Source organism: Microcaecilia unicolor, chromosome 1 (genome assembly GCF_901765095.1).
Source record: "Microcaecilia unicolor chromosome 1, aMicUni1.1, whole genome shotgun sequence".
Lineage (NCBI taxonomy): Eukaryota > Metazoa > Chordata > Amphibia > Gymnophiona > Siphonopidae > Microcaecilia > Microcaecilia unicolor.
Window position 1 is genome coordinate 701,747,758 of NC_044031.1, and position 13,778 is coordinate 701,761,535.

At 44.7% G+C, this 13,778-nt stretch overlaps 1 protein-coding gene across 2 annotated transcripts in view; it reads left to right on the plus strand.

Annotated features, from left to right (window-relative positions):
* The window catches only part of MYO1E (myosin IE), a 434,647-nt gene that overhangs the window by 260,156 nt on the left and 160,713 nt on the right, over positions 1-13,778 (plus strand). For both annotated transcript variants that reach the window (XM_030188689.1, XM_030188678.1), the window contains exon 12: positions 645-731. In XM_030188689.1, the coding sequence (XP_030044549.1) occupies positions 645-731 (87 nt within the window). The remainder of the gene's footprint in view (positions 1-644; positions 732-13,778) is intronic.

The following is a 13,778-nucleotide window of genomic DNA, read 5'->3' on the forward strand; positions in this document are numbered from 1 at the left end:
CGCCCTTCCTCGGGAGGTGGTGGAGATGAAAACGGTAATGGAATTCAAGCATGCGTGGGATAATCACAAAGGAATCCTGTTTAGAAGGAATGGATCTACGAAATCTTAGCGGAGATTGGGTGGTGACGCCGGTAATTGGGAAGCAAAACCAGTGCAGGGCAGACTTCTACAGTCTATGCCCTGATCGTAACTTAAATAGATATGGATGGGCTGGAGTGTAAATTTAAGGGGCTTTGACATTAGCTTTAGAACTTTTAGTACAATAACAGTGCTGGGCAGACTTCTATGGTCTGTGCCCTGAGAATGGCAAGGACAAATCAAACTCAAGTATACATATAAAGTATCACATACTATATAAAATGAGTTTATCTTGTTGGGCAGACTGGATGAACTGTTCAGGTCTTTTTCTGCCATCATTTACTATGTTAAGTAAAGAGCTCCTTACAAAGAGGATCTCTGTTTTTGTGTAAGTATTGCCAGTACAATGTTGCAGTGTATAAGTAGAACTAAGATCCCTGTTTCAAAGAGTTTACAATCTACTTATGGATAGAAGAGATGTGTTCTAGATTATACAAGAGATGAAGGGTTACCAGTTCACAACAGAGGACTGAACCGTTAATATGATTCTGTATTGTGTCTTGTAGAAAAATGGCTTTGAACAGTTCTGCATCAACTTTGTCAACGAAAAACTGCAACAGATTTTTATTGAACTGACACTGAAGGCAGAGCAGGTGAGAATTGCAGACTACTTTTCACTGAATGCAATAAGGTCCAGCTGGAAGTTCTGTATTTTTCCAGTTAACAAAGATTCACAATCAAAAGATATTGACTATTCGGGTTATATTTGTCCACATAATAAATTGTATAGATTTTGAATCGCTTTTCTAAATGTATTTATTTATTAGGATTTTTTTACTGCCTTTTTTAAGGAACTCACTCAAGGCGGTGTACAGTAAGAATAGATCAAACATGAGTAATAGGCAATTACAGCAGTAAAAATGTTCAAAAACAATACAAAGTATGGCATGGTATACTACTTACAATGTCAATACAATATGTCATAGAGCATTATAATTGATAGTGAAGGGTAAAGCAAAGAAGTAACATATAAGTAGGTAAGAAAGTAGGAAGAGTTAGAAAGTAAGGTGATTGATTTAAAGAAAGTTGCACATTAGATCAGAGAGATGGTTAAATATTATCTCAGCTAGGGTAGGAGTGGATAAACATGTCCTGCTGCAGTATGTGCAGCCCGAGTCACTCCGTGTGTGTGAGTGAGACTAGCAAGTTAGTTACTTCTTCCATTAAAGGCCTGGTTGAAGAGCCAAGCTTTCACCTGCTTCATGAAGTAGAGATAGTGTTGTATTAAGCGTAGCCTTTCAGGCAGTGCATTCCAGAGTGTGGGGGCTACTCCGGTGAAGGCTTGCTTGCAGGTATCACATCGTGTAATGTCTTTTGGAGAGGGTGTGGTCAGTGAAAGTCCTTGGGAGGACCTTAGTGTCCTTGGCGGTGTGTGGAGGATCATCCTATTTTTCAGGTACTCAGGGCCATTTCCTTTCATTTACATGTCATACACATTAGTTTAAATTTGTACTGATTGAAAGTGTTTTTGTTCAAGGATTTTGGTATGGTATCACAGTAGCTGATGTTGTTAAGATTTTTGATATGAGAAAACCCAAAAATATATGACTGTTTCTGGGAAAACATAACTAAAGTCACGAATCCAAAATGTTGAGAATAGCCGATTCTTCATATCATGGGTCCATATGCAGTCTGAAAAAGTTACATGTTTGAACTTCTGTAACTTTTTTATTTTTTCCCATAAAAAGTATGGAGTTTTGGGACTTCCGGTGACGTCATGACCGTGAGAGGTTGAGCACTTCGATCTCTCCGGCTCCTAGCCTCCCTTTGAAGCCGTTAAACGGTGCAAATAGGACCCCAGCTCGCAACAACTAGCGAATCGACGTCTCCTCGATCAGCTGATCAATTTTCCTAACTCTCCGGTGGCGAAATGACGGCGAAAAGTGCCCCGAAAGACAGACTCCGCGCCCGGGTAGGGGAAGAGAAAATGGCGCCGCCCGCGAGCCCGCCCGGCCCGACGGTTTCGTCCGCATGGATCGCGGAAATCACAGCGGAGATGACAGCGGTGATGGACGATCTATTGAACCGCCGGCTGGCCCCGATTGATAATAAACTTGAACGGGTACAAACCCAACTCACAGATCTGTCTAAGGATTGTGCTGCTTTTCAATCGCGGGTCAGCGAGGTGGAAGACCGCGTCACGGTAGTCGAAGGCGCGCAGAATCAGATGCAGGAAAAGCTGCGGGTGCTGGAAGACAAAGTTGAGGACCTCGAAAACAGGTCCAGAAGAAATAATATCAGGATGGTGGGACTCCCGGAGAGTATACAAGAACGGGGCCTGGAGACCTTTTTGGCTCGGTGGCTGGCTGAGGAACTACAACTCCCAGAAGCCCTGGGACCAATTCACATTGAGAGGGCCCATCGGCTGGGGCAGAAGGGCACAGGAACTGGTAAGCCCAGAGTAATCATTATGCGATTCTTGGATTATGCGCAAAAGCAAGACATTTTTCGGCGACTCAGAGCGGGGAAATCGTTGGAATACGAGGGGCTGCCGGTTCGGTGTTTTCAAGACTATTCTGCAGGTGTGGCAGCAAAAAGGCGCCAATTTTCGGCAATATGCTCCAAGTTGTTCCAGAAAGAGATACGTTTTGCACTGCAATACCCGGCAAAGCTGCGAATTACTCACAATGGAGCATCTAAAATTTATGAAACAGCAAGCGCAGCCCAGGAGTTCTTACAGCAGTTGGACGCAGCCGCACCAGAGGATCGCTGAGAGAGGAATCGAGATATCAGCTGCCGGCAGCAGACCGGAGAGAGGAGCGACTGTGAGAAGAGGAGTTGGTATATAGATATGTTTTATACAGTGCACAGACAGGAACACTGAGGTTTAAGTGTGGTTGGAAGCACTGTATAGAAACTCTTTACATGTTATAGTTCCAGGTTCATGATGCGTGGTTGGGCCTTTGAGTGCCAGGGATAAAATTTGTTGGGAAATTGGATTGGCTTTCGGAGGGAGGGAGGAGGGACGTAGGAAGTGATGGTCCCAGTTAGTGGGTCCGAATACAGGGAACAGGGGAGGGGTTGGGATGGGGGGAGGGGGAGTAAGGGGAGAAGGTTAGAGGGACGGAGTGGGTTGGGGGGGTGGGTAGTGGGAGCCATTTCAGGCCTAAGCAACCGGGAAATAATTGTAAAGGGACAGGTCTCCCAGAACATTTTGAAGACAGGATATAGGAGTTGGTGGGGGGCTTCACTGGTGTGCAGAGGACAGAAAGAGGTACAAGAGCAGGCCTACGGCCATCAAATGGATAGGAGAACACGAACTGAGGGTGGGCAGAGGCTGGGATGCCCCCCCTCAACAACATCACAGTTATATGGTATGGGTATCATCTCACTTCAGCTAGCAATATGGTACAAATCGTAAGCTGGAATGTAGGAGGGGTAACGTCACCTATAAAACGGTCCAAGATTCTGCAGCAGCTAAATAGACAGCATGCGGATATCGCTCTCTTACAGGAGACACACCTGTCGCGGGTGGAACATGCTAAACTATGCACTTGGTGGGTAGGTGACTGCATAGCGGCGCACGCGCAGGGGAAAAAGGGAGGTGTTGCAATTTTGTTCCGTAAAAATATTGCTACAGCAATCTGTCCACTCTTAGTGGACCCCGCGGGGCGCTATGTCATTCTGGAGGCCATAGTGGGCAAACAAAAATTGTTATTATGCAACATCTATGCCCCCAACAACTATGACAAACGGTTTTTTCAGCCTGTGATAAATTTTCTCCTTAAGCAACCACATGCAGAGATCATAGTAGGTGGTGATTTCAATGCGGTCTGGGACCCATCAATGGATAAATCAATGCCTAGCACCTCTGCGACCTACTACAACAACAAAGGCTTGTTGAAGTTGAGCCAGCTGTTAGATCTGACGGATGTTTGGAGGGTGTTTCACCCGGATGTGAAAGATTATACCCACCTTTCGCGGGCTCACTCAACTCAATCCCGCATTGATTATGTTTTAGTCTCCCGGAAGATGTTTGGGGAAATTTTAACAGCGGAGATTGGACCTTACGTAGTGTCAGACCATGCATGGGTTCGGGTTGAGTGGCAGCCCCGGGGCCAGGTCAGACGGGCTAATAGGTGGCAATTCCCCACAGAACTTTATACAGACCCCATATTAAAGGGACGTTTACAAGCTAGCTGGGAAGGCTATGTCACACACAATCAGGCACATAGGAACGACCCGATTCTGTTCTGGGAGGCAGCTAAGGCCGTGCTACGTGGGGAAATCATTAGTCACGCTCACCACGTTCGGACATCGAGAGATCGAGAAATACTGCGATTGAGTAAACAACTCTGCAGTGCGAGAAAATGGTTCGGGGAGACACATGCGGCAAGCCATAAGCAACAAGTGCTCGAATTACAAACAGCATTGAACGAACTCCTACACGGGCGCGCTCGGAAATCACAGATTTATTACCGCTACATGCTCTATAAGCATGGGAATAAAGCGGGCAAATTGATGGGCAAACTTCTTAAACCAAAAGGGGGAAATAGGAATATTCTTACCCTTCGGGGACAGAGGGGAGGCCTTACAACTTCCGATAAAGATATCGGTAACATTTTCCAGTCCTTCTATAAAGATTTATACGCACCCCCAGAAGATGTGGGCCTTGATAATCAGATGTATTTGAATAATCTCAATCTCCCTAAGCTTACACAACAAGAACGGGACGGCCTTAACCAATTAATTACGGAGGAGGAGGTGTCCCTGGTAGTTGCACAGAGCCCATTGTTAAAGGCCCCCGGACCGGATGGTCTACGCGCAGAATTTTATAAATTGATGGAAGCGGGAATCATATCAGATTTAACCAGATTTCTAAACCGCATGATAGACGTAAAGGCAATGCCTTCCGACCTAAATAAGGCGCAAATAATAGTGCTGCTTAAACCGGGGAGAGACCCGGTAGAACCGGCATCGTACCGCCCCATATCGCTGTTGAACTACGACACCAAGTTGGTGGCTAAAATCTTGGCCAATAGGTTGGCGAGGCTGCTGCCCCGCCTTATACATGACAGTCAAGTGGGCTTCGTAGGAGGCCGGACAGTAAGTAAGAATTTGAGGGCAATCCTGACATCCTTAGAATATAGCAAGTGTAAGGGTATGGCGTCGCTGCTAGTCAGCTTTGATGCCGAAAAAGCCTTTGACAAGGTGCATTGGGCCTTTCTTTTTGATGTATTGGAAACTTATGGTTTCTCGGGCAGATTTGTAGAGGCGATCCAAACATTATATGATAACCCGAGCGCCACGATCTGGGTTAATGGGGTGGAGTCAATGAGTTTTCCTATTAAGAGAGGGACCAGACAGGGCTGCCCCCTATCCCCACTCCTTTTTGTTCTGGTGTTAGATCCCCTTATTAGGGACATATTGGAGAACCCCTTGATCAAGGGTGTGAGATTGGGCGACCAGACATTTAAAATTGCAGCCTTTGCAGATGATCTTTTGGTACACCTCACATCCCCAAAAGTGTCGCTAGAAACGTTGTTAGAGTCTTTCCAAGAGTATGGAGATTACGCGGGTTTTAAAATTAATTTAGACAAATCCGAAGCCCTGGCATCCTCGGTAGAGTGCAGAGAGGTTTGGGGGGATGATTTCCCTTTACGGTGGGCAAACCACTCCTTTAAATACCTCGGTATTAAACTCACAATGAATACAGCAGAATTGCAGCAATTGAATGTCAGGGCCCTCTTAGATTACACCAGACAAAAACTAGACTCTTGGAGGGGACTACCATTGTCCTTGATGGGGCGCATACACTTGATCCAGATGGTGATCTTCCCGCGCTGGCTATATGCCTTGCAGACGCTGCCTGTCCGCTTGTCGAAAAAAGATTTGAAAGGTGTAAATCACTTATGGTGTCAGTTTTGCTGGGCCGGTAAGAGGGCAAGAGTACGACAGGCTTTGTTAATAGGCGGTTGGAAGCAAGGAGGCATCGGCTTCCCGGACCTATTTTTATATAACCAAGCATGTCTTCTACGACACGTGAGAGATTGGCTTCTCGAGACGCACTACTATACGCCCACATCGTTTGAGAGAGCCTATTTCGCGCCGCATGATATGATTGCTCTATTTCATCTTTCGCGTGATAGAATACCTCCTCACTTCAGACGAAGCATATTGCTCCACCCTCTTCGAGCAACATGGCAGTGGTGGGTTGGGCAATTGGGGGGACATCCAAGTGTCTCTGATCAAATCCCGATTGTAGGGAATGCAGCATTCGAAGCTGGAATGGGTAGCTCGATATTTGGAGGCTGGGGACGGAGAGGCCTTACGAAATTGGAGCATTTGCTGCATGAAAATGGGGACCTAATACCATATGAAGCTTTACAAGTCAAGATAGGATCTGACTGGGGGACTAGATTTGCCTACATGCAACTTAAACATTATATGCAGACATTGAATCAGGCTGCCTTGGGGGGACGTTTGGGAGAAAAGATTCGAGGGTTTTTCGAGGACCTGGCGTCCGAGAGGCACACGATTTCTGATTTATATGGAGCCCTGGTCCGGGGGGGACCAATAATAAAATATGAAGATATTAAACTAAAATGGGAGCAGGATCTTGGGACGTCCTTGGCGTCCTGGGACATAGCGGCTTCACTGAAGGGGATCCGACAGTTAGTTAAGGACGAACGACTGAGAGAATGTGGTTATCGGGTGATCCTACGGGGTTACATGACCAAGAAACAGCTGGCTCATATACAGAGGTCGGAGAGTGCTAATTGCTGTAAATGTGATGGTGGCCCAGGCTCATTTTACCATGCTCTCTGGCAATGTCCAAAGGTGCGGGCATTTTGGCAACGTGTCCGTGGTTTTTTGATAAAGCTGGGCAATAAAATCCAGGGAACCGACAGGCAATTTTTGCTGGATCAATCTAGAGCTTTTGCCCCTCTAAAGGCGCCGGCGGTTCTTCTGTGTAGGAAACTGTGCTTGGTGGCTCGCAAATGTATTATGCAATACTGGGCTTCCAAGGAAGCTCCTGCTTATTGGCATTGGAGAAACCAGGTACATCTTCTGGCCTCATGGGAAGCTCGTGATGCTAAAACATCACCCAAGCGCAGAAAGCAATTCCTTCAAATATGGGCCCCTTATCTGCAAATACTGAGTCCGAGAGGGAGAAGCTTGCTCGTTAACACCAGTTGAGGGCCCCAGAGGTTTGTTCGAAACTCCTGCTTAGCTAGGGAAGGCGGGGAGGGAGGGTGAGGGGTAGGGAGGGGGGGGGGATGGAGGGGGGGATGGGTAACATCTGGTTTTGCACTTTGTAGTTCACTGGGTGCAGTGTTGGTATATTAGTTTGGGCGGATGGCGAGTTTTGACTGTTTTGTGTTATGATTACATAGTGAAATGTTTAAAGTTTCTGTACCACAGATTGGCGCATAAAAGAAACTGGCAGATACTTATTTTTGTATGGAAACAGCTTAAGTAACTGCGGGGGGGGGGGGGGGGGGAAGTAGTCGTACGCTACCCGTAAGTAGTTGACGGGTACAGGTGCACAGTGCACAAGTAATGTGGGTTCGCACAGAGGAAGAGTGTATAGGCAGGGGGCTATCAGACACAAGGCCCTTTTGCCTTTTGCGATGTATTCTCTTGACTGTATTGGTTATGGTGTCACAGGTCTTATTATGTAATAGCCATTTCCTTTTGTGTACAATGTTATATAAACCTCAATAAACAAATTTGAACACAAAAGTATGGAGTTTTGACTGTTGTATTATAAATTGTTTGCTCTAATTGAATTCATTAAAACCTCATTTTTTGTTTCCAGTGACTTTAGTCATTCTTTCTCAGAGATGATCACATATCTTTAGAGCTGTAGGGTGCCTTACTAGTCTATAATCCTCAGGCCTATCTTCAACAGCTCAGGGTACAGTCACCTATAAACTCAAATGAAGCAGGGGGATATCTCCTCTTCTGCCACATCCCAAGTGCCATTGGTATCAGCAGTCTTCAATGAAGAGCTGGACAGGAAGGTTCAGGAAATGCTGAATTGCCATCAACCAAGGATCGATGCACCAGCACCATCTGTATTGATGCTGATGCCAAGAAAGGTTCAGTCATATCCTGTGATTCTGGAGTTCTTGTCTGTACCAGGTGGTATGGCATTAATGCCGAGGAAACAAAGCATCAATACCAGCTGCTCCAATGTCTATCTCCAATGCATCAAGTAAGGAAATTTCCCCAAGGTACCAATAATTACTGGAGAATAGACCCCACCAAATAAAAGGAGCCCTCACAGAGGCCCTATCTACTAGCCAGGTTTACATTCAAACCTCTCCTACTAAACATTTCCCTCTCCTAGAAGGGCTGACACCCGGGGCGGATCGCCGATGTGCCCTGCCCCCCCGGGTGCAGCGCCCCCGCCCCCGGTGCAGCGCGACCCCCCCCCCCGGAGAAAGGACACCCCCACCCCAGCGAAGGAACCCCTGGGTGCACGCCGCTGGGGGGGGGTGCCGCGCGCCGGTCAGTGTCGTTCGTTTCCATGCTCCCTCTGCCCCGGAACAGGTTACTTCCTGTTCCAGGGCAGAGGGAGCATGGAAACGAACGACGCTGACTGGCGTGCGGCACCCCCCAGCAGCGTGCACCCGGGGCGGACCACCCCCACCACCCCCCCTTGGTACGCCACTGCCCTCATGCAGAATCTGAGTAGTCCTTGCAGATCTGAAGACTATTCTGATGAAGAGGAGTCTACTAGTCTTCTCTCATACCCATCTTCTCCTCAGGAAAGAAAAATGTCAACACTGCAGGATCCCTCCTTCACCAGTTTTAGTAAATGGAGTAGTCTCAGCCATTTACTTGAGCTGGAAAAGAAGGTAAAGTCCAGGGCAGAAATGTTGGGCATCCTCTATTTTCTTGACCCCTCTCAAGGAAGCAATGGCAATGCCCATTCATGGCATTCTTCAGTATGCACAAATGAGAGTGTGGAAGATCCGTTGTCCCCTCCATGCAAACCTGTCAACAAGAAGGCTGACTGTATTACAGAGCCCAGAAGTCTCCCAGATTCAAGAAGCAGCACTTCCAAAGTAGTCAACAATTCAATTAAATCCAATTCAAGTCAATTCTTTTATACTGCTAATATCCCCTTTCCAGGGTTCAGTGCGGTTTACATTCTAGGTGAGATAAAAGCAAATAGTGTTAGTGTGAGGTTTGAGAAACATTAGAAACCACTGGATTAATGCATGAGATTAAAAACATTAAGGAAAGGATAATGAATGATTCTAGGAGGCAGAAGTCATGATGGATTGTTATGAAGCAGTCTTTGGGAAGAAAAAGGTTTTTAGCCTCTTCCTGAATTTGAGGTTGCTGTTTTCTGTTCTGATGGGAATAGATTGAGAGTTCCATATTTTGACGCCAGAATGGGGAATAGAGAGCTGAAAAATCTTCTGATTTCTAATTGACTTTTGGAATGGTGATGCTAGCATCAATTGTTGTTTCAGTCTGTTAGATTGGACCAGACATAGTGAAGCGGTCTTAGTCAGAAGTGAAGCCCTGTAGGATTTGAAAAACTAAGCAAGCAGCTTTGAGCCTGAGTCTTTCTGCTATGGGAAGCCAGTGCAGTTTGTTTAAATGAGTTCAAACACTAGTATATCTATTCAATCTGTATATTAGTCTAGCAACTGTGTCCTGTATGATTTGTAGTTTTTTCTGATATTGACACTTAATACCAAAAAATAGAATGTTACAGTAATCCAAGTGAAGTAGACTCTTTGGTTGAAGAATGATCTGACTAGATGTATCTGGCTCATTTTGAATAGTATTTTCTTCCATAGCTGGTTAATATGGGAAGCGAAGGTGAGTGAAGAAAGCAAGACCCCTAGTACTCTGGTTTCAGATTTGACTGTGAAGAGTTGACCATTGGTCAAGGATATTGATGATGGGACCTCAACCCCTGATTTCGGAACCATTCGAATTTCAGTTTATTGGTCAGGGCACCTTTTATTGGTCAGGGCCCAGGTGCTGACAGTCATACCATTCACTACAGACTGAGTTGGATCTATGTTTGATGCTTTGACTGGTAAGAGAAGCAGGATGTCATCCTCATAGGATAATAGTAGTTCATTAAGTCCCAGGTGTATTGAGGCAAGGGATGACTTAAAGAGATTAAACAGGATAGGTAAGAGGGGAGATCCCTGCGGGACCCCGCAGTTAGGAGGCCAGACGTTGGTAAGCTGGTTGTTTTGCTTGACAGAATGACTTCGATTTGAAAGGAATTTGCTGAACCATTTGAACACAGTCCCTGTTATTCCTATCTGATTCAGGCATTCGAGTAGCAATGTGTGGTCAACTACATTGAATGCCACTGATATATCGAATTGGAAAAGAATTACTTGGTCGCGTTTGCATAGATGTTTGACATATGTAGTTAGAACTAGCTGCAGTTTTTCCAGATATAAAAAGAGATGTTTAATAATGTAGGTTTCTAATACTTTAGTAAAAAGGGGTATGCTTGCCACTGGATGGTAATTTGCAGGTAGATTGCAGGCCAGATCCCTTCAGTAGTGGAGAGAGAACAATTTTGCCTATGTCAGGAGGAAGAGAGCCAGTTTTTAATATCTCGTTGAGATTATTGAGTAGCCAGTTTACTGCTTCCATAGGGATGGGTTTGAGTAGGTGTTTTGGGCATTGATCCAAGGAACAGTTGGCTCGGGAGCATTTCAACAGCATTGATCTTACATCTACTGTTAGTTGTTGAAAAGATTCCCAGTTTTGGTCAATTTTTGAGTCCTTGGGTGGTAGGATCTCCGACAATTAAGGTTGAGCTATGAGTTGAACTATTTTTCTCTGTTGGTGTAGCTTTAGATAGTTCAGACCTAATTTGGAGGATCTTATTGGCGAAATGATCAGCTAAATCTTGGGTGGTGGAACATGTTTTCTGTGAATGTTCATTCTTATTAGTGGAAGCCAAGTGAAAAGATTTTTGTTGCCAAAATCATCTTGATCTATTAGGCTACTATAGTATTGGCACTTTGAGTCAGCTACCTTCTTTTTGTAGCATCGGAAGGCTGACTTCCCTTTGAATTTATCAGTAGTATCTTTGTTCTTTCTCCATTGCCTTTCAAGGCATCAGCATTCCTTTTTTAGGATGGATAGTTCTTCTGTAAAACATGGCGAACTTCTGGACGTCTTGATCTTTTCGGTGGTAAATGGAGCAATTTTGTCTAGTATGGCTTTCACCTTGGTGTCCCAGAGGGATTTGATTGAACCTCGTGTAGGAGATGCGGTAGTGAGGGAATCTGTTAGCTCAGACCAGAAAATGGCTTCGATTTTACCTCTGGTGGAGATGAGTTTGGATGGCTTGTGTCTGGTTAAACCTAACATACAGATATCAATGGTGAAATCCAGTTGGAAGTGATCAGACCATGGTACTGGCTTCCATTTGAATGAACTAACCAATCTATTAGGATAGGAAGTCATGAAGTCTAACATATGGCCTTTTTCATGAGTTGCACCCTCGGAGAATGTAGTTAGTTTGCAGTCCTTCAGGAATGAATTGAAGTTGTGGACATTAGTGTCTGCATCATTTTCCAAATGTAGGTTCAAGTCTCCCAGGAAAATAATCCTTGAAAATTGTGACATGGCAGAGGAAGTAATCTCTTCAATAGTCAAATGTACTCTCAAAACCAGAGGGCCTTGAACAAATTCCTTGAAAGAGAAAAGTTTAAGAAGGTTTCCCTGAGCACCATAATCTCTTCCTTCCAAAAAGGAGATTATCGGCCGATATTCAAAACCATTTAACTGACCAGGAATGGCACCTGGCCAGTTAAAAGGTACTTAACCTGCTATCCACCAGTATAGATATCTGGCTGTCTCCCGCTGAATATTCCTGATTAGCGCTTAGCGGATAGCCGTTTATATCACACAGTAAAACCAGCTATCCACCGATTTTCAGCACATCAGTAGCTAAGTTTGGCATCCAAATCTGGTCACGTCAATAGCAGGTCTATCTTTGGTCACTATGAACTTGGCTGGCTCTGTTCTTAGCAACCAAAAATAAACCGAATATTCAATGCCGGTCACGGAAATGGCCCGGTATTGAATATCTGGCTCAGCACTGACCATGGTAGGCAGCCTGGCTACCTCCCACAGTCTGAATATCGGGCCCAATGTGTCCTGAATAGTTTCTGTGACTTGGATGTATTTGTATCTCAGATTTATAAAAGGAAAAGAACACCTCCAGAATCATGTACTGCCTTTGGGCTTAGCATCAGCACCATACATATTTACAAAATGCCTAACTATCATAGAAGTGTACTTATACAAAATGGGGACACATGTGTTTTCCTTTCTGGACAATTGGTTAAGAGCACATCTCAGGAAGGTGCTGTAGAATCTGTGTGCGCAATCATCTGAGTGATAAAGATTCATTATATATTACCACAAATCCCATCTGTGTCCATTGATTGCAAGCTTTATCTAGCAGAGTCTGTCTTATGTGTATAGTACTATGTATGTCTAGGAGTGCTATAAAAATTATAAGTAGCAGTAATAGTTGTTTCATTTGGAATTTATAAGTGTTCTGCTCAACATGACTCAGGCAAAGGCCTTTCTTCCACAAAAAAAGGATATACCTAATGGATCATATGCTCTCAGCCCACTCAGAGTTTGTGAGACACTATTCCAAATCACCTAACAGCTCAGAAACACTGGGGCCAATATTCAGATTGGGGGAAGGAGCCAGGTTAACTCCTGCAGTTGGCAGTCAGCCCGGATATTCAATGCCAGGTCATTTCCAGTGACCAGAATTGAATATTCGGTTTATTTTTAGGCAGTTTAAAGTTGACCGTCTACATCGATATTCAAAGATAGCCAGTTAACTTTAAAATGGTTAAAGATATACCAGCTATTTAAGCGGCCGATGAATATTCGGGGATAGCTGGCTATAGCTCACAATATAGCCGGTTATCTCCTAGTCACTAACTGGGAATATTCAGCTGGGATAACCGGCTATCCCCTGTTGAATATCGTCAGATAGCCAGTTAAGTGCCATTTAACTGGCCAGGTGCCGTTCCTGGCCAGTTAAATGGTTTTGAATTTCGGGGAGGGGGGGACTATGCCCTGAGGTCTCATTCAATTAAATCTGACTTGTGGGAATTTCCTTCCAAACTATACTAGGGGGCTAATTTAGAGAGTTTCAACACCTAGGGCCTCTGGTCTTCTTAGGAAAAACTTCCTTGAGTTAAAGGCCATCTGGAATGCTATAAAGACTTTGAGATATTGCTTGTCAAAAGAAACCATACTAATCTAGAAAGAAGATAACATAACTATGATCTTTGTGAACAAAGAGGGACGAAGACGATCATAACTTCTATGTTACAGGATTGTCAGGATGTGCAATTGTCCGTTGTATATGAGATGATTCTCAGAGCCACATTCCTGGCAGGAAAAGATATCCTAGTAGACAAACTGAGTCAACCACATAAGCAGTCCCTAAATTGAGGGGTAGCAAATATTCCTCAAGTAAGGAATTTCTACAGTTGATTTATTAGCATTCTTTTTGAACAAGTACTGTTCAAGAATAAGGACACACAGGCGTTTAGCACAGAGCAATGGGCAGGCATCACCAACCTGAAAAAATGTGTGTAGCCATACTGAGCCTGACAGGTCCTTTCAGCACATAAACTTAAAAGAGCCTCTTGTATTAAAAA